General features: G+C 42.6%; 1 protein-coding gene across 1 annotated transcript in view; it reads right to left on the bottom strand.

Annotated features, from left to right (window-relative positions):
• asic1c (acid-sensing (proton-gated) ion channel 1c) overlaps window positions 1-22,087 on the bottom strand; it is an 89,259-nt gene extending 67,172 nt beyond the window's left edge. Inside the window, exon 1 of the mRNA XM_061255957.1 lies at window positions 21,846-22,087. Within this exon, the coding sequence (XP_061111941.1) occupies window positions 21,846-22,087 (242 nt within the window). The remainder of the gene's footprint in view (window positions 1-21,845) is intronic.
• Window positions 22,088-22,464: the final 377 nt, after the last annotated feature.

Raw genomic sequence — 22,464 nt, 5'->3', positions numbered from 1 at the left:
TTTACTGATTCTGGCTGATGTATTGTGTAAGAGCAGGTCTTTGTTTACTGCAGCATTATTTATTAATAGGGCCCTGAGTTTTTCACACTCTTGTTTCCTGGCACTCCTACTGCATTTCGATTAACTGGTACTAATCAAGAGGATGAACAATGAAACTGGCGGAGATACAATCTATTTAAGTCCTGCTCTTTGACAGGGATACAGAGAACTAAAAATAAATATGGCCACACCCAGATATCTAGTGGAGATGGGAATAATGAATTTGATAATCCTCTTATTCTAAACATTTCTCCCTGGCGTTGCTAATTACAGTCTATATATATATATATATATATATATATATATATATTGTGAGTGCCATAATATTTGGGACAAGTGCATGTTTTTCTTGATTTGGCTCTGTACTGTACTCCACATAATCAAACAATTCACATGTGGTTAACCTCGGTGTATTTCTAACCAAAAATTACAAAAAGCCTCATTAAAATTCAGTTTTTTGGCCAACCAGTAGAAACAATAACATCTCAGCTTTAAATGAGTAAATTATTTGAATTGTTTATAGCTAGGGGTTTTATGGTTTATAATGGGTGTAATTTTTTTGTGGGGGGTGGAGGGGGAGGGGTTGAATAAAGGATTTGCACACAAAGGCAAAGGACAGCATAGATGTTTCTATGGACAGGTTCTGCATAGAAAAGCCTGTCGCTTGTGTTTCCAAGTTATCAGTAAATCTCATAAGCTGGAAGATCTCAGATAATACAGAAACATAATTTCAGCAAAAAAAGGACGATGTATGAGGATGATGTTGATGATGATAATGAAGATGATGAAGAACAATGATTATTTTCAATTATTACTGACTTCACTGGATAACTGCAAATAACTTAATTATGTTAATCCCAGAACCCCCCCAAACATGGAACATGGACTGAGGTAAAAAGATCTGTTCCAGGTTTTACTCTGTGTAGTTATCCAGTTATATTGCCCAGATCAGGTTCAGCCTATCCCAGTTGACATTGGGTGAAAGACAGAAATACACCCTGGGTAGGTAAAAATTAAATTAAGAATGGAAAACAGTCACGTCAGGAAGAATTCAGAACAGTGAAGCACAATTAGAGGTTGACAGTGAGGAGAGAAAAGGAAAAAAACTAATTAAATAAATGAGGAAAGAGCTTCCTTTTCTTAATCAACTGGAAACTGAAACTGGACAATTACAATTGAAAACAAAACAACTGTTGCTTTTGCTAATCATGTTAGAGATAATGCATTATGCAGTTTGAATCCCTGAAGCAGAGGTAGTAAATTCAGAGATAGTAATTTCCCTCCGTGAGGAGCATTCAAACTGCATAGTACACAGCCACAAGGTCATTATCCCGCTTATACAGCGGCTTACCAACAAAAACCATAATTAAAATCAAAACATTTGTTTCAAAATGAACAGTATTATACTGCAGTGGAAATGACAGGGAAGTATTCCAGCAAATATCACAAACCTGATAACATTATCGCAACTAGTGCATCTTTCTAGTTAGCTAATTAACTAGCCAACTACTGAATTATACACAAAACAGGTTCAACTATAAACACAATCATTCTCAAAGATACAGAACAATGAAGAATGGCTCTTCGATTTTCCAATTACACAATGATTTCATATTTTACAGGAAGGTTGACAACCCTAAATCAAGCTTAACAACAACTAGCTAGTCACTTCAGTCATTCATGGTCAACAGGTTGATTATGCATGAGTTGGCAATAGCTGGATACATCCCTTAACACTGTTGCGCTTCCTTACACATAACGATAACCCTAGCCAAAGCCAATTGTGAACCCTCTTCAATATCAGATGATTTTGAATATATTTGATTCCATTTTTTTACTGAAATATTACAAATTCAAATTCAAACAAAGTCAATTAAAAGCAATGTATGACCCATTTCCTAACCCTAACCCTTATGGCATGTTACCCAATCGTATCCCTACAGAGTTTGTTTTAATGTCTGGGGGTACAGAATCTGAGTAGATGACAAACCCATAAATATTTCATGTAATGTCCCCAGAAGGCTTATTGAAACTCAATCTCATCCAAAATGTTACTTTTTTCTGATTTCATAAGTTATGAGCAAATAGGTGAACAGACTGGCAGTACATACCACGTAACTACACACATGTGAATTCCCTACTTACTGTAATAAACTGAAGTTTTTTATTGATAGTGGATAGCTATATATTGAATTGTGTTTATTTAACTTCACAATTCCCTCACTAAGTGAGTGTGGGGCTTATGCGTACACACACAACACACTCAAACAAGCCATTTGTTTGGGTTTTGAGATCTCAATGGGCTACCTTAGAATTCTGAGGGCAATGCAGTGATCTTGGTTCAGTATAGTGCAGGCTGTAATGCATAGACCATTCGTCAAGCAGGGTTGTTAATTGTGTGCCATGATTTCAATGTCCTAAGATCCAAAACACAAAGCTTACATGTATTTTGGGAGCCCTTATTAAAAGGCAGAGAGGATGTTCTCCACTGTGAAACCGTGCAACGCAAAGCTGTCATATTGAGATATATTTAAAACCACATCTAAATGTGAAAAAGTTAAAGTGTGCTTTCAATCTCAAGTTCTCACTTTAAATTTTAAATCTGAAACCTAATTTGGAAAGACTGGCCTGGGAATATCGCTGGAAAGTTTGGTTTGCTTCACAGGGAGTAGCTACTTCAAAAAGAGCTTTTCAACAAAAACGAGTCAGTCATCTCTAGATGTGAAAAAGCTATTGAAAGGCGCTCTGTCAGCAGAACGTCTTTCTTCCAACACATTGGCAACAGCAATTTCCTTTCTGGCAAAAATAAATAAGCATGAAATAAACAATGAGGGCTATCTCCCAGAATGCATTGGGGAAAAGCATGAATATTGCTTTTGAAATGGGTCTACGCTGCACTACGAACCTTTTTGGTTACCAATATCATTTTGAGACATAAATGGCCAGTATGTAAGTATGAATATGAAAATAGAGTCCAATACTTCCAACATTATGCCAGAGGGTCTATCACTAAGACTGACATTTAAAAGAGAGAAAGAGATATACTACATACACATGTTGCCTGAAACATGCAAACACATGGCTACATAACCCCCAGGAATCTCAATAACCTCCCTTCTAACACATGCTCTCACTTCTAACACAACCCCAAGCTCATTCAACCTAGCCTAACAGCAGACTTCCTAGACCTAATACAGTGCTGAAGAATGTCAGGAGAGAGTATGGATTATCTTTGAAACTGTTATCCGATCTGTCTGCTCCTCAATGCCTGTGCTGTTGCCCTCTGCCTTGTGAAGGCTGACACCTTGTGGCGTGATTTCACCTACTACAGCTGAGCACAAGTGACAGCAACCCTCCTCTAGATGGCTGTCAGGTAATGTTACTTCACCAAGACTCTTCAAGTGAAAGCTTATATCATCTGCTTCAAAAATCTGTGTCAATGTCTTAGTTCGTTATTTATTTTTTTTAAAAGCAAGTTTGCCTCCATTTTGTGATTAAGAAAAAAAGAATAGTCCTTTACACAATGGACCACAATTAAAAAGCAGTAAACATTTTTTGATTTCTTAGTAACCTGCACCAGCTGGTTTATATGTTTGTATGAAGTGTCATACTGCTTGCATTTTACTCAGGTAAAGAGGGTTTAAAAGCATAAACAGAGAAGTGGCTGCCATGCAGGCGTGGCCATCATCCATAAATTATGCAAATAAAATCCCAGCATGCATGCTGGACAGGCCTGGTTGGTCATAATTATGGCTAGCAGTGCTGCAAGAGGAGGCCTCAGTGACTCTGAAATAGGGGTGCTTGTTGGGGCACACTTGGCAGGAGCTTTATTAATCAAGGCCACTCAAAATGTTGATGTTTCATGCACAATGGTGTGTATAAGGTGATGTCAGGATGGAACTCCAGGGAAATGATATCATCAGCAAAGGACAAAAGTACATGTCCCATGATTGTGGTGTCAATTACCATCGCAAGGCAAAACAGGCAAGCAACTCCAGGTCTGAAAATTTCAATATGGGGTGGTGGTAGGCAATATACCAGCCTATTTTCTTTTCAGCCTATATGGTTCTTCTATATTTATACAGTTACACACTGATATTTTTGGGAGGATTTTACAACCTTATGTAATATCTCTACAGTGTGAGGTCTATAGTAATTAATGACTACTAGTTGGCATGCACATTTATTTGTATTAACTGATATGGTCCAGTTCACACATTATGCTCTTTCGGGCATGAGCTGATATTTAATTTATTTTATATTTCAGCCTACTTAACATAATTTTAATTGTGCTCTGCTCTGGCCTTCTGACACTCAGCCACTCGTCATACATACAGTATACTGCAGGAGGAAGAGAGTAAATGTGACAGGCATAATACACATGCATGACTGTTAAATCGGTTCACTTCAGCATTCTGTCCTGTTATGATTATTTTTTTATGAATGTCAAAATGGACAGCTCCCAGTAGGTGATAATACGAGCACTAATTAAGCTCAAGTTGTCTATACCCCAACCTTAGACCCACTCACTAATTACATAAAAGAAGGACGTGGTTGATTTACAGATAATTGGATGCCTTAATGCATCATGGAGGATGTGAATTGAGCTGGCCTGGACGGAGCCAAACACATTGATTCTTTTGTGAATCAAGGAGGGTACTAAAGCAACACACATTCTGTGCAACACACTGGCTCATTGCAGGACCCTGGCAAAGCTCTCGTGGACTCAAAAGGTCCTTTAAGATAGCGCCATTGATTGCATTCTAGGAAAATAAATATAAAATTAAAATTTAATAAAAATTGTAGCTCACCCAGTTTGTTTGTTCCAAACTACTGAAACTGCATTGTGGGAGCACACCTTACCTGATTAGCAAATGATCCTACTAGACTGAAGTACCAAACCATCAGGAGATTTGTGATCAGACTAGTCATCTCTGCCTGCTCTGTATTCCTCTAGCATTAATAGCCAAGTGCAGATGCACCCTGCATAAATAAATAGGAGAGCCACTGTCCTCCAAATGGTACTTCTCTTCCACTGACCCTGATGTGGGCCACTTTCATCTGGGAAAACATAAGTGCTCTGTTGTACAAGGACTCTGTGCCATAAACCAGCCTGCGGTCACACTTTGCTGGACACAATCTTTTTTTTTATTTTATGCTTCCACTCCTCCTTCCATTACCTGGGTTCTGCAGTCCACAGGATCAGCCTGGTTTCTGCGATTCGGGTCATGGTTTTGCGTTTCCCCTCCTGAATTCAAAATAAACTTCTGAGCTACTCAGGCTCAGCAGAAAGTTTTTTTTTTTTAAACAAGCAAGCAAAGACAAACAAAAACAATCTCTGGACTCCTGAGATCAAGCTCTACAAAAATCTGTTTTGCTTGCTTTACAAACGGTGTAACTACAGTAGGTGGCAAACATGCTCGTAGCCCGCTAATCCACTGTGACCTTAGTTGACAATAAGAGGGCATTGGTATGAGATAAGCATTCCACATCATAATAAATCTTCAAAACATGAACCTAATTAGTTGTACTGTTATCTGCTGTGTTTCAATTATTCCTGTTTCAAAGCTGTCTTGCATAATTTATGTTTTGCGTTGTGTTCCAATGGCAGGGACTTCCATCCATCCATCCATCATCACCCGCTTATCCGGAGTCGGGTCGCGGGGGCAGTAGGCAAAGCCGGGTATTCCAGGCATCCCTCTCCCCAGCAACGCATTCTAGCTCCTCCTGGGGGATCCCGAGGCGTTCCCTGGCCAGGAGAGATATATAATCTCTCCAGCGGGCTCTGGGTCTCCCTCGGGGTCTCCGCCCAGTTGGACGAGCCCGGAAAACCTCCAACGGGAGGCGCCCGGGAGGCATCCTGATCAGATGCCCGAACCACCTCAATTGGCTCCTTTCAACGCGAAGGAGCAGCGGCTCTACTCCGAGCTCCCTCCGGATGTCCGAGCTCCTCACTCTATCTCTAAGGCTGAGCCCGGCCACCCTACGGAGGAAGCTCATTTCGGCCGCTTGTATATGCGATCTCGTTCTTTCGGTCACTACCCAAAGCTTGTGACTATAGCTGAGGGTTGGGACGTAGATCGACCAGTAAATCGAGAGCTTCGCCTTCCGGCTCAGCTCCTTCTTCACCACAACGGTCCGGTGCAACGCCCGCATTACTGCTGACGCTGCACCGATCCGCCTGTCGATCTCACGCTCCCTTCTACCCTCACTCGTGAACAAGACCCCGAGATACTTGAACTCCTTCACTTGGGGCAAAGACTCGTTCCCAACCCGGAGGGAGCAATCCACCGTTTTCCGGCAGAGAACCATGGCCTCGGACTTGGAGGTGCTGACTCTCATCCCGGCCGCTTCACACTCGGCTGCAAACCGCTCCGGTGCGTGCTGAAGGTCACGGTCCGATGAAGCCAGCAGAACCACATCATCCGCAAAAAGCAGAGATGCGATTCTGGGGTCACCAAACCGGACACTCTCCTCACCTCGGCTGCGCCTTGAGATCCTGTCCATGAATACCACAAACAGGACCGGTGACAAGGGGCAACCTTGGCGGAGTCCAACACCCACCGGAAACGTGCTTGACTTTGTGCCGAGAATGCGGACACAGCTCTCACTTCGGTTATACAGGGACCTGATGGCTCGTAACAACGGCCCCGGTACCCCATACTCCCGCAGTACACCCCACAGGGTTCCCCGGGGGACACGGTCGAAAGCCTTCTCCAAGTCCACAAAGCACATGTGGACTGGATGGGCAAACTCCCATGACCCCGCCAGCAACCCTGCCAAGGTAAAGAGCTGGTCCACCGTTCCACGGCCAGGACGGAAGCCAAATTGCTCCTCCTGAATCCGAGGTTCGACCGTCGGTTGGAGCCTCCTTTCCAGTACCCTAGAGTAAGCTTTCCCAGGGAGGCTGAGGAGTGTGATACCCCGGTAATTGGAGCACACCCTCCGGTCCCCCTTCTTGAAAATGGGGACCACCACCCCGGTCTGCCACTCTACAGGTACTGTCCCCGACCTCCACGCGACACTGAAGAGGCGTGTCAGCCAAGACAGCCCAACAATGTCCAGAGCCTTCAGCATCTCAGGGCGAATCTCATCTACACCCGGCGACTTGCCACTGAGGAGCTTTTTGACTACCTCAGCAACTTCCGCCAGGGATATAGGTGCAGATTCCCCCGAGTCTTCAGGCTCTGCCTCTTCCACAGAGGACGTGTTGTTCGGGTTCAGGAGCTCCTCAAAGTGCTCTTTCCACCGCCCGACAATATCCCCAGTCCGGGTCAGCAGTTCTCCTCCCCTGCTGAAAACAGCCTGAGACAAGCCCTGCTTTCCCTTTCTGAGTCGTCGGATGGTTTGCCAGACCTTCCTCGAGGCCAACCGAAAGTCCTTCTCCATAGCCTCCCCGAACTCCTCCCATACCCGGGTTTTTGCCTCAGCGACTGCCGAAGCCGCAGCCCTTCTGGCCACCCGGTACCTGTCTGCTGCTTCAGGGGACCCCCGGGCCAGCCAACCCCGAAAGGCCTCCTTCTTCAGCTTGATGGCCTCCCTCACCGCTGGTGTCCACCAGCGGGTTCTTGGGTTGCCGCCCCGACAGGCACCGATGACCTTCTGGCCACAGCTCCTGCTTGCCGCCTCTGCAATGGAGGCTTTGAACATGGCCCACTCGGACTCCATGTCCCCAGCTTCTCCCGGGATGCGTGAGAAGTTCTTCCGGAGGTGGGAGTTGAAGACCTCGCGAACAGGGGCCTCCGCCAGACGTTCCCAGTTCACCCTCACTACACGTTTGGGTTTACCGGGTCTGTCCGGCAGCCTCCCCGGCCACTTGATCCAACTCACCACCAGGTGGTGATCAGTTGACAGCTCTGCTCCTCTCTTCACCCGAGTGTCCAAGACATACGGCCGCAGGTCTGATGATACGACCACAAAGTCGATCATCGATCTTTGGCCTAAGGTGCTCTGGTACCAAGTACACTTATGAGCTACCCTATGCTCAAACATGGTGTTTGTTATCGACAATCCATGACCAGCACAGAAGTCTAATAACAAAACACCGCTTGGGTTCAGATCAGGCAGGCCGTTCCTCCCAATCACCCCCCTCCAGGTTTCTCCGTCATTGCCCACGTGAGCGTTGAAGTCGCCCAGCAGAACTATGGAGTCTCCGGGTGGCACCCTTTCCAGAATGCCGCCCAGTGACTCCAAGAAGGCCGGATACTCTGAACTGCCATTTGGTGCATAAGCACAAATGACAGTCAGAGCCTTCCCCCCAGCGACACGTAGTCGCAGAGAGGCGACCCTCTCGTTCCCCGGGTGGAACTCCAACACAGTGGCGCTCAGCCGGTGGCTTGTGAGTATCCCCACACCCGCCCGGCGCCTCTCACCTTGAGCAACTCCAGAAAAGAACAGAGTCCAGCCCCTCTCCAGGAGTTTGGTTCCGGAACCAGTACTGTGCGTGGAGGTGAGCCCAACTATATCTAGTTGGTACCGCTCCGCCTCCCGCACTAGCTCCGGTTCCTTCCCCACCAGAGAGGTGACGTTCCACGTCCCCAGAACCAGTCTGCGACGCCGAGGATCAGCACGCCCGGATCCCCGCCTTTGCCTACTGCCCATTGGGCAAAGCACCCGACTCCGATGCCGACCCCTGCAGGTGGTGAGCCCACAGGGCGGCGACCCCACGTGACCAGTTCGGGCTGTGCCCGGCCGGGCCCCATGGGATAAGGCCCGGCCACCAGACGCTCGCCGACGAGCTCCCCTCCCGGGTCTGGCTCCAGCAGGGGGCCCCGGTTTCCCTTTTCCGGGCGAGGTAACTGGGTCTTTGTGTGGCCGTATCATGGGAGTCTTTGAATCGCTCTTAGTCCGGCCCCTCCCCCGGGACCAATTTGCCTTGGGAGACCCTACTGGGGGCTAACAGTGCCCCCAACAACCTAGCTCCCAGGATCACCGGGACACACAAACCCCTCCACCACGTTAAGGTGGCGATTCCTCGGAGGGGGGCAGGGAACATAACGTAACATAAGCAGAAACATAAAGCTATTGATCATCATCAGAGGTAACTCAAGATCAAAGGTCATTACAACTTTGAGAGCAAGGACGGCTGACTTTTGCTTTGCGTTTTTATTTCCACTTTTGTTTTCCACACCTTAAAATTGCAAAATGCAACCTCAAGACATGCAATGCAGTTATCGCAGAAGCCACAAATGACTTTTCCAACCTCATGTAACCTCTAATCACTCATAAAATTTACAAGCAATAAAAATACATTAAAATCTTTTAAAGGCGTCATTCAATGTACAGCTAAAAATGATATACTGCAGCAGAGCAGTTAAAAGGTTATGTTTTTCCAGTTTGTGGCACACTGTAGCTGTTTAACTTCTGAGCATCTTCACCTCAGCTGGTTAAAAAGAACCGTGGGATGTAGTCTCATCATTGGGAGTTCATCCGGCTGATAAACAGTTTGGCATCGGATAGTGAGAAACAGGAAATACATCTCAAATCTCAAATTCCCATTAATACAGACCTCTGCTGGGAAGAAGTCTGCCCGTCCTGTTTTATCTAACATTACATTCAGTCTAATAAATGCTGTAAGAACTCAAACAATGAAATCACTGCTGCTCTTCTGGTAATTCTAAAAGGCCTTTATGAAGCTACGCAGTTGTCCTGTTTAAAAGCTTCTCAGTTATAGCAACATCATCCATATCAAAATGTTTGCGGCCAGTCTAATGGGCGCCTATTACATCTACAAAGCTAATGCAGCAGACCTGGCTCGGGATATTGTCTGTTGAAACAGTGATAATCATGTAATCATTGGAAATTGGATTACTTGGAAATGTGACAGTGTATTGCATTCATTTATGGAACTTTTTAGTTTTGCAGGGACTTGTATTCATTTAATTTATTGTATCAGTCCACAAAACTTTATTTCGGTAACGGATTGCACTTCCTCAATTTTGTTGGGCTGCTCAGACTGAAGATTTGTCTGAAATAGGTTATATTCTTTGTTCATCATCACTGCCAAATCACCAGAACCTAAACGCAACACTACTGTCAAAATCATCTCAATCAGACAATACATATCGTAACTGCAGTGTTCCCTATTGACAAGAGAATGGCTCCCTCAAAAGACATGTCGGAACACATTTCTACCACTAGAGGATGAAAACGGCAGCTTAGCATATCTAAGCATGTGTTGGGACAGCGCTTGCCGGTTTGAAGTTTGGGAGTCAGCACCAGTTACACTGAAGTGATACTAGTGACACTATAATGTGGATTTTCTCTTTGCGCACCTTTTACAGGTTTTGCAGTACTTCATAGTTGAAAACCATTTATAAAGCAGCACACCAATGGAGGAAACTTCACTCTACCCCCCCCCCCCCCATTTAGTGGACAAGGGCTGACATTAAGCAGTCTTGACGACCAACTTTACAGTGCATTTTACTATTGCTTACTGCACAAATACAGGCAGATATCACCACACATTGCAAATTATCCAGAGAAACTGGATAATTCTTTCACAGTTCCTTCACATATTTTGTATTGATTCTGGATGACTGAAGAGCAAGATGAAGAGGTTATGCAGTCACTGCATGCTTAGTCATGCTATTCATGAAGTCAACCAGTTGTCCGCACGCTTCCATAATGTGACATCATTGCAATATCTGGAATTTAAGACTTCAAAAGAGTCACAAATCCAACAAGCAATAAGCAGTAAAATGCATTTACTGTAACCATCCATCACACTAAAGTGCAGGAAGCACACAGAGGTGGACAAAAGCGTTGTTGCAGCATTTTTATTGTCAACAGCCTTTCTACTGTGTCGTTTTCACTGACAGATGCTGCTGAGGGAATCTCAGTTTACTTGAAAGTCGACACATGATCTGGGGAAAGGGCAGAAATTGTCCTCTCTCTTGGCAGAAAAGAGCAAAAATAGCTCTGAGAGAACATTAGCAGAAACATAAAGCTATTGATCATCATCAGAGGTAACTCAAGATCAAAGGTCATTACAACTTTGAGAGCAAGGACGGCTGACTTTTGCTTTGCGTTTTTATTTCCACTTTTGTTTTCCACACCTTAAAATTGCAAAATGCAACCTCAAGACATGCAATGCAGTTATCGCAGAAGCCACAAATGACTTTTCCAACCTCATGTAACCTCTAATCACTCATAAAATTTACAAGCAATAAAAATACATTAAAATCTTTTAAAGGCGTCATTCAATGTACAGCTAAAAATGATATACTGCAGCAGAGCAGTTAAAAGGTTATGTTTTTCCAGTTTGCGGCACACTGTAGCTGTTTAACTTCTGAGCATCTTCACCTCAGCTGGTTAAAAAGAACCGTGGGATGTAGTCTCATCATTGGGAGTTCATCCGGCTGATAAACAGTTTGGCATCGGATAGTGAGAAACAGGAAATACATCTCAAATCTCAAATTCCCATTAATACAGACCTCTGCTGGGAAGAAGTCTGCCCGTCCTGTTTTATCTAACATTACATTCAGTCTAATAAATGCTGTAAGAACTCAAACAATGAAATCACTGCTGCTCTTCTGGTAATTCTAAAAGGCCTTTATGAAGCTACGCAGTTGTCCCGTTTAAAGGCTTCTCAGTTATAGCAACATCATCCATATCAAAATGTTTGCGGCCAGTCTAATCTACAAAGCTAATGCAGCAGACCTGGCTCGGGATATTGTCTGTTGAAACAGTGATAATCATGTAATCATTGGAAATTGGATTACTTGGAAATGTGACAGTGTATTGCATTCATTTATGGAACTTTTTAGTTTTGTAATCAGAGTAGCAGACAGAAATTTGAATTCAATGCTACCAGTGTTAAGAGCATGACCTCATTTCCCAAACAAAACTCTGTCAGTCAGTTTCATGGATTTCTGAACAGAACTAGACAACAGTTAAATGATTGTTCTCGATAAAATGGTGCCGTTTACAAGGCTAAATGTTTCATTTCAGCTGGATAAAGATTAGAATAATTTTTTTGATAGGCTACAAACCTCAAAAATGGTAGTGATATAAGTATATTATTGTATTTAAAGCATAACATGAATACAAACCATGTTTGTATCTGCTATTTGTACAGTATGTACATCATTTTACAGATATAGGCCTACTGTTCCGCAAATAACTTATTTGAAATCAATTTAAAGGATGACAGGCTGTTCTGCTTTTACACTCGACTGGCATTGCATGTGGGTTTAGTAGGAACCTATGTTCAAATAGTCCCAAGATACCTGTATTCAAATGTGCTGATTATGTGCTGAGTGTAAACTACTGCATTGTCAATGATCCAATTTGTGACTAACTTAATCAAATACAGTCATTTTGTAGATGAGATTAATTCCCTGCATAATGTCTGGGTAACTGCATTTACTGTACTGGTAATCTAAAACAAAACATCTCTTTGGTTTTTTGCCTGTGGCAGCTAGTTTATCTCCTCAATGTGCAATGCCCTTTTTATCAACCAGATCTCATTGATCAGTTCAAGCACATATGTTATTTTTCTGCCCTGCATGTTGTAAATTAATAGGACTTATTTTTACAAAGGCTTAATTAAGCAATATAGCACTCGGGGCTGTGCTGTATCATGGATACAGTCACAGCTACAGGGGTGTTGCAAGGCAAACACGAAACGGTGTCGGCAACTGCCTGTAGCTGTGACTATTTTCGATAGCATAGTCTAATTTTACATGAATAGCACAATTTTAATCTCTATAATAGAGTATCAATTAAATGAGCCCATTTTGACGGTTCAGAAGAATTCAAATCAATGAGCTTGCAATTCCATCCATCCTTCCATTATCTTAACCCGCTTATCCTGAACAGGGTCGCAGGGGGGCTGGGGCCTATCCCAGCATACATTGGGCGAAAGGCAGGAATACACCCTGGACAGGTCGCCAGTCCATCGCAGGGCACACACACCATTCATTCACATACTCAAACACTCATACCTATGGGCAATTTAGACTCTCCAATCAGCCTAACCTGCATGTCTTTGGACTGTGGGTGGAAACCGGAGTACCCGGAGGAAACCCACGTAGACACGGGGAGAACATGCAAACTCTGCACAGAGAGGCCCCGGCCGACGAGGATTCAACACAGGGAATCAGCCGCTTCCACCATAAGTTAATGTCTATTCAAAGGCAGCTTTGCTCCTGAGGAATGTGGTTTATGATTATGGTTGCTTATTGACTATCTCAGACACTAAAACTTTGATGTGAATTTGATCAATAATAGCAGAGAAAACGACACATAACTGTCCCTGCGTTTGGAAGACCGTGTTGGATAACCATGGTCTGAACACCATCGTATAAGCCTTCGTAGTCTCTCGTTAACATCTTCCCCAGCACAATGTCACAGTGGAGCACTATTACCATGTCACTGTATGCTGAAATGGATATGTGACTGAAAATGGAAGGAATTATATTTTACACACACACAAAAAGCAAAGCTAACCTGGAAGTACAGTAGTTTTTTGTGTCTTTTATTGTGCATAAGAATAGCCTTTTTATTGTGGAGAAGAATTTTTCAAAATTTCTCACATTTTCTGGAACAGCTCTGTACAGTATGTGTGTCAAGCCCCATCTGAGCAAGCATAACTTTGTCTCTGTTCTATTTTACTTAACTTGACACTTCAAGTTTTATGATGTATTAGAAAGGGAGGGTTCAACTAAATTTGATGCAATTTCATCTCATTGTGTGGTGCAACCTACTTACACTGACTAAGTTGGGCATGTTTTACAGTGTAGATGAATTGAGTATGTGTGGCTGCCTTGGTTGCCTTTTTAAACATGGAAAAGTATTAAACGTATAAATTAGGGCCAGTTATACAGACAAAGATTAAGACTAGTCCTAGACTACATTGTATTTGAATGTATTTTGAATGGAGGTATCCATGAAACTGCTCCATAATGCTTCAGGTTTAGTCAATGGTGAGTGAGAAAAGTTGAGTTCTGTGTTCATTTAAGTTTATGCAACATTTTTTAAGTAGTTTTTTAGTGTAATGCAACAATATCCACAAGCATCCTGACCAATTTAAGTCCAGCCTATGTCTGCTTGGAGGAAGCCAGCTGTGTTCTGCCACTGCAGACGGCTGCTCATTACAGGCTAATTAAAAGCCCTGGCTCAATGTCTCAGCTTTTTTACTGTTTTCTTTTCCAACAGCCAAAGTGAGTTCCCATGAGAACAAATACCCATTAGCAGCTTATCCGTATAAATGACCACTTGATTGCTCCTTTCAACTGTGATTGTAATAGAACATATTATCATATATATATATACACACACATATATATATATATATATATATATATATATATTATATGCATATGCATAAACCAGTTACTGAGATATAAGTCATTGGAGAGTTTTTTTTGTTTTTTTTACAGAGAATCTGGTGTATTGGATCTATTTCTTGTAGGTGGCAATTGAGATGAAGTGCCTTGCTCAAGGGTAAAACAGCGGAGTCCCAACTGGGAATGAACTGCAAGAGGCAGCCATTAATAATGCAAGAAGACAGACGAGACGCCAGAATGAGGGGATACAATGGCAGATCATCTACTGGGTCTGTAGGTGAACCAGCTTCTCTAGAGAAGGTAACTGCCACTTTCATCAGACACTATGCCCTGACAAGTCCCTGTTCACTTCCTCATGCTCAGAAATGAGGAGTACCTTTCCATCCTCTGGTTCGTCTGTCCTGAAATGTTCTTCTTTTGAGTGTGGTGTTCATTTTAGAAGAAGTCAAATCCGTCTGCTAATGTGAAGCTCATTAGAGGGAGCATCTGTTTCCTGCTCATTTCAGGAGTCAACTTCCACTGTATTCCTCCTCCCTGTCCCCCTCACCCCTCCAATCTGTCTCTGGAGTGAGGACTGTGCTGACGGATTCGTACAGGGACCCAGTGGGTATGCCAATTTAGATCGGACCTAATCAGAAGCGGGCAATTAACAGTGATAAAGTATGAAAACAGAGAGTGTGGTGGAGACAGAAACAGTCAGTCATTAATGCATCACGCTTCCTGGCTTAGTCCAATTAAGACGCGAAGAAAAGTGGTGAGACACACAAGTCGCTTATTTGGCAGCTTCCCTCTTTTCCGATGCAGTTTGACTTTTATCTTCATTCTGAGATGTTGGTACAGTACATATATCTCAAGGGACTACTTTCAATATTGCTTTGTCTCGCACAGTAATTACACAGTACATGCCTTCATAGCACAGCTTTGAATTGTTGAATCTTTAGCTCTCAAAACTATTTTCCAAATACTTGAATGCCATATGCCACTTGTTTTAAACTTACTTGCGAGGTGTCTTTTGAAATGTCCTTTCATGTCCTACTTTGTAAAAGCTGGTTTATCCAAACATATATTGTGCATTTAAAGTCAAATCAAATCCCTCAGAAAACATTCAAAATAGGTTCAAAAGTAATGATGTGGTTTACGGTTATGTAATAACCCTTCTACATTTGGAAATATGGTCTTAGTGTTGAGTGCAGAGACTATGTTCAGTAGAAGTCCTCAACAGTATGTTTAACGAGTTGAATAACTATCTGACAATGGAAACCTTTCCACCTCTGATGACTATTGCCTTTCGTATTTCACCTGCTGTTCAATGAAACATACAGTGTCATAAAACAAAAAGTTGTGTAAGATAATATGAATAAATGCTATGAACTCTATGCTTTCCAGGGTGCCATAGACAAAGCATTCTTTAATTGCTTCTTATAGTGTAGTAAATTAATACTTAACTGAGGTAGTGATTGCACACTGCACATTTAACATACTGTGCAGCATTTACATTTTTTGATCTCTCTCTCTCTTTCTCTCACTCACACACATATACACACTTATAAATGTACTGTAAATCATATACTATAATGGGAAATGGACTAATAATGTGTGATGTGAGGCTGATGTGAGAAATTGAAGCCAGCATTTAGGCAGAAATAGTTGATTGTTACTTTTTGTAGAACCTTTAAGGTATAAGGTTAAGTAACAAGAGGTCCTGCTTGCTGGAAAAAAAACATTGCGGGCAATAGAATGGTGATCCCAGATTTGACAATACTGCAAGTAATGGCAGGCACATACAGACACAGGTCAGGATTCAATCAACAGCCGCCCTTACCTTTCACTTAATACCTCCAAGCTACTTTCTTCTTCAGAGATTTTTGATGAGTTAATATTATTGATTGCTGAAATCACTCAACTTTGTAGAGAGAATGATCTAACAATTGCAAGTTGCGGACAAATGTTAATTGAATTCAGGCCACCGAAAGCATGCCCTAAGCCTATTGGAAATCAATGTATAGTATAGGCTCGCCTTATAATGCATTCACAATCCATGGACCACAGAAAGGAACCCAACCTGGTGATCCTATTGGCTCTACCAGTTCCGTTGAAGAAGGATGGGGCTTAGGGAGAGATGGTGAAAAGTGCTACATAAATGCAATTCATTACTATTGTTATAAGCAGGGTTGAAGTGATCCTCCACCTACACTCATTCCACAGAAGAGAAATACATCCACCTGTCTCCCGCTGCCCAGCTGAGCAGAGAATTACCGCAGGCTCTGGAGAGTCCCATGAATTATTAATCCAGTCCTTCAGCACAGAGGCTCACTGGGGGTTTCACATTCATCCATAATCAGCTTTAACCCCCTTTTCTCCATAAACTGACAGACACCACCTAGTTACAAGCTGCATTGTATTTCTCGACAAAGACGCTAAGCCATTTTCCATGTCTATCTGAATATCTGCAGCTCAGCTAGTCACAGACGCAAGTTTTCAATTTCAATTACTCAATACATTAAACAAGTTAAAAAAACTAATTTAATTTAGCCATTGTAAGTTTTGTTAGCGAATCTGCTGTGGAGAAGGTTTTCTTGTCGTGTGGTGTGAATTCATGCCATGTTTGCACTTGCTATGGTATTGTGCTCTGTACTTCCATCTGTGTGACACATTTCAAATGTGCTGCACCTCACCCCAGAAAAGAGTGTTTGCCAAATAAAAGTGATTACATTTGTCATTACATAAACAGCAGGCCTGTGTTGCACATTCAGAAAGGTCTGAAGGCATAACTTGAATCTTAAAGCTTGAGCTCAAACACTATTGCTATGCGAAACCATTTTCACAGCATTGACACAGAGAAATCACACCATAATATTTATATTGGGTTGTTGGCAGTCAGGCCAGGCACAGCAGATTGAACCCTTTGTTATTGTATAGCCTCTATGTATAGTACGTACCTATAATGCATTTGACTTTACATACATATATATGCAATTCTTTTTAAAAAGAACAAGTATGATCAGCCCAATTTTAGTGCACAAACTATTGTTTTATACAAAATTTCTCAAGTCAAAATCTTTGACATGATTCATATAAACCCATATTAAACTGGATTTTTGCAAGATAACATTTTTTTAGAGAATGAGTGAAGATGCTGGCCCCTATATATGGTATAATAGGGTGGTGATAGTCAGTAAGCTGAAGTTAAGGTTGCAAGGTTTTACTTTTCAGAGCAAGGACATTCTTTCTTTCACACACCTCCATTTCAGTTCATTGCTGTAATGGCATACGTACTTGCAATAGATCAACAGAAATAAACCTCAGTGTGCAGAACTATCCTTTTGCTGTCCAGCTGGTCTAGGGAATTAATTCTAGTATTTAGCAAACAATTACATTACTTGTATGAAACAATGTTCGCATGGTTAGGTTGGGGCTGCAGATTAATGATATTTACAAAGCATGTCAATTTCATGTACTCTGCAAGGGAAAAAGCTTTAATGAACCAAAATGTATACAGTTAGGTGAATACTTGCCTTTAAAAGACAGCGCAGTGCAATTAATATGCTATTTCAAATTCTTCAAAATACCATACTTTGAATATCTTCACTTCCGGAGGATTATCTTACAGCACACCACCTTATTTTATGTGAGTGTGGTAAATGGATAGTAAACTTACACACAGTTTCTGTGTAAAGACAGTGACATACTGAAATACAGGGGTGTCAGTGTTGTGCAAAACTTTAAATTCAACTAATTAATTACTAACTAATTCCTTTCCTTTCATTACTCAAATCAATGATCCATTTTAGTGAAAAGCAATACTTCCAGGGTTCTATCAGCAGGAATACAATTGCTTTGCAGTCTATAGACATGCTGTGCTACACCCCCCTTAGAACAACAACATCTTGCATGCCTAAGGATGGAAATAAGTCTAGTGTTATCTACATAAACACTGCTTACACCGTTCTACAACACACTATGGCATGTTTGCTGTGTATTATTGAACTGAATACATGCATACTGTATGTAGGTGTCCACCATAGACCAATGTAGTTAACAGAGAATCTTTAAATATTTCAAAATAATAAAATAATTGATATACAGTGGTGTGATTTTATTCTCATGTTGAATCATGTTCCCCTGGAACATGCTGCTACACATACTCATGTGCTTAGCCAGAAATTATTTTGTCATTTGAAAAAGATCAAACAAACTCTCTCCAAACCCTTGTGAACGTGCAAAATGCAATGATTCTGGAAACCAGAATCTGAGAAGAGAAATTTTCAGAATGGACTTCCCAATTGGCTTGGGAACAGATATACAGATATACACCCAGCTGAAATAAAAAAACACCTACAATTAAGGAAAGTATTCTGCTTTTCACATGAAAAAGGACCAAGAGAAATTTTGCTGTTGTATGGAAGCAAAAGGAGGTGAATGATTTTAAATCCAGTAAAGATCGCATCACATTGCCTACAGCTAATGCAAGCGGCGACTTTGACTTTCGCTTACCATCGGTGTTCATTCACAAGAGTGCTAAACCTCATTGCTTTGTATGGATTTGTTTCTGACTTGACTATTTTACAAGTTTACCACGTAGCCTATTGGTTGTCTGGTGCAAATGCTTCCGGGCGTGGCTACCGCAACTATGGTTATCTGCACCACAGGCAGAAGTGAACTTTCAAAATGCATTATCCTGCCGTGCATTAGCAAACAATTGTGGATTAAGTGATGAAAAATTACCGATATCCTGGTAACACCACTGACACTGTTATGTGGCAGCCTACTGTTAAACAGCATTGGTTATTGGTTTATTATAGCTCAAAATAAACTTAACTGAAATAAATATGAAATAAACAATAATATGCATTGTCTTGCTGCAAATTGAAGGACAATTGCTGATGTCACTTTCAATGTTCTGAAAATTACAATGTTCCGCACAACTGTCATTCCTGATGTGTTCAGTTCTCTGAGGTTCGACTTACATTTAATCGGAACACCAGAAAATAATTAGCCAATCATTAAAATACTGCTTAATTCTATAAACAGGAAAAATAAAATAAAATGTAATCCATGTAATAGCCTACACTTTAAGTAGATAAATACAAATGTGGCAGTGTTAGGCATTTCAAGATTCCAAAAAAGAGAGGACTCTTCTGGATAATAGTACATTCTGAATCAGATACTCATGCATTGACACATTTTACCAAGGGGCTCTATGAAGTATTATAAATCAATTTCTAAGTCAACACAGAATTTACTATGGCATGGGGCAGAATATGCGTGATTCATAACGCAAGATGCACAACTAATTAGATTGTCTAGGGCCATACAACAAGCTTGCAGTTTGGATCAGAACCATATATCAAAAGGATGGCTGATTACATTTCTGGCTCAAAATCATACCTAACAAGGACTAATAGGAGAATGTGACCCAGCCTGGCATCACATCACAGATGCAAAATTAAAGTCTGCAAATTATGAAGGTGACAGTCTTCCCCCGGTACCAGGGGTAGTGAAATCCAGGGCTGCTTTCCAGCTTGATACACAATACATGCCATAAAGTCTGCCCTGCCATTCATCCACATTCATGCAATTATATCTAGAGCTGTCACATGTATTTAAATGACATTTACCCACATGAATGTAGGCATTCTGCCACACCGCCTTGTGACTCGAGCCAATAGCATTCATTCCAGCTGAAACACAGCTCTGATAAATAACATTAAAGAGTCCGAAGACACCACTTTATTTGAGATTTCTGAGGGAAGCCTCTTAAACAATTGAAAGGCTCACTGAGTTATGTTTGAACTAATATATCACACAGAAAACACATGGCCAAGACTTTGGCTGCAGAAAACTGTTTCACCTCTAATTTATTGTGTATACATTATGTACAACAAATGGATTTATCTTTTTCATACTGACGACATAAGAGCTTTTTAGGAACTAAACCTTGATCACATCACAATTTTAGTGCCTCATGTTTCTTGTCTAGGACATGTGCATGCATACTGTTCAGTATATTGTATTTTGCATTGTGCAGATGAGCATCACGATCATTCTGGAAACCTCATCATATTCTGAGCTAGAATTTCAAACAGTTATAGACACCCTCACTCCAGTTTTACATCATTATAACATCACCTCACTGTCACTGTCAGCCAGTGTTACCTCATCATCACACTCTGAAGTCTCCATCACTGTCAGCCAGTGTTACCTCATCATCACACTCTGAAGCCTCCGTCACTGTCAGCTATTGTTACCTCATCATCCACACTCTCAAGTCTCCATCACTGTCAGCCAGTGTTACCTCATCATCACGCTCGCAAGTCTCCATCACTGTCAGACAGTGTTACCTTGTAATGCACTCTCACCTCTCCTCCTCTGTCAGCCAATATCATCTCATTATAGCACAGCCTCTCCTGTCCACCTCTGCATCCGGTGGCAAGGAAAGACTGAGCTGAGGGTGTGAGGGGTGCCTTCTTGGTGAGCCATTCCCCAAGATCAGAACGCAAACTGCCGCTATTACTCTAGACCACCATGTCCAGGGACAAACCTCAGTTTCAGCATTTCCCTCGCATTCTGCTGGACACTCATAGATACAGAAACAGACTTGCCATTCCGCCGACACACACCCAGAGCTGCCTACAACAGCGAACGCCAGCATTAGGCTACTGAATGAATGATGAGAAGATCAATTTTTTAGCTATATTACATGTGTGGAAACATTTTTGGAGTCTGACCAGTCCAACTCAAGATGCTTGGTTTTGTTTATTGTGCTCAGTAAGGACTGTCTTTGTGCCACCCTTCAGAGTTTATGTTTTTTTTTTTTCCACTGGTCACTGCAAGACACAACAGATCTCTACAATACTGCAATCCTTGGGTCATTATAACCTCCCTTACCATTATCCTTACCATGCGTGTGGATAATATGCACTTGCATCCTCTCCTGGCAAGTTTGCAACCATTCCATGTTTAACCGTTTTTGTATTTTTGTACCCATTACTCAACTTGTGATGGTCAATTACCATCTGTGTCTTCTGAATTGACAGTTCTTTGGCTTTTCCCATGTCGATGGTTCACAAAGGAATTTTGCACGCTTGTAACCTAATTTTTTATACTTTAGACTGAGATGAACTAAATTAAAGTGACTGTGTGAATGCTTGTGTGTGTGACTGAGTATGCATGCATGTGTGTATGTGTGTGAGACTGTGTATGCCTTTGTGCCCCTGCATGCATTTGCTCAGACTCACGGTGGTGAAGTTTGCAGCCGTGCACTCTTCCCCACGGTATTTGCAGTCCAGCAGCATGTCATCAATGCTGTGGCTGACGCGTTGCACAAAGTCCAGCATGTTGAAGGTCTTGCTGGGGAAGAACTTGGTGTCCGTCGGCTGCCCCAGCAGTGTCAGGTAATCGTCGAAGTCATCCGTCTCCACGCCCAGCATGCGGGCCATCCAGAACAGGTCGTTGCGTCGCATCTGTGAGCGACGGAATTTGTTGTAGTTGCACATGGTGATGGCGGGAAAGTACATGACGGGGCTGTCCATCTCGTCCAGCAGGGTGACGTGGGGGTACTGGTAGTACTCTATCACTCGGTCCGCCACTTGATAAAGAAAGATGGAGAGGGAGGAGGTGAAGGCCACCGCCCAGAGCAGGCGGCGAAACGTCACCCCACCGGGCAGGAAGATGTGGCTGAGCCCGTGGAGGGTGCAGTTGGCCCCGAACACGGTGATGTCGGAGGGACGGGGCTCATCTTCTTCGGCTGTGCCCATGGTCGCTTACGCCCGATGTTGGGTCCTTTGGCTTCGTTGCCGTCGCTGGGTTCGGTTGGTGTGCTTGGTAAAGACCCGCTCTGTTCCCCCTCAGTGTGCCTCTGTGAAAGCTTTGAGCGTGAGGAGCAGAGGACGCAGACTGTCAATGCACAAGGAGAGGAGGCGCGGGTGTGGCAGGAGTCAGGTTTCCTGGGAGAAGTCAAGAGGGGGAGGGCTATGCGAGGAACCAGGAGGAGCGCACCTCAGTGCTGACATTCCCCTGTGCATTTTGGGAAAGTTTCGGGTTTCCTTTTGGAGTGACGCACAGTCCTGTCAAACTGGCTGACTCCAGCGGGTCCTGAGAGAGTTGTAGGGGGTTTATCAAGTGCACTCCAATG

This window comes from Conger conger, chromosome 9 (genome assembly GCF_963514075.1).
Source record: "Conger conger chromosome 9, fConCon1.1, whole genome shotgun sequence".
NCBI classification, from domain to species: domain Eukaryota; kingdom Metazoa; phylum Chordata; class Actinopteri; order Anguilliformes; family Congridae; genus Conger; species Conger conger.
This window is presented reverse-complemented; position numbering and strand designations above follow the sequence as displayed.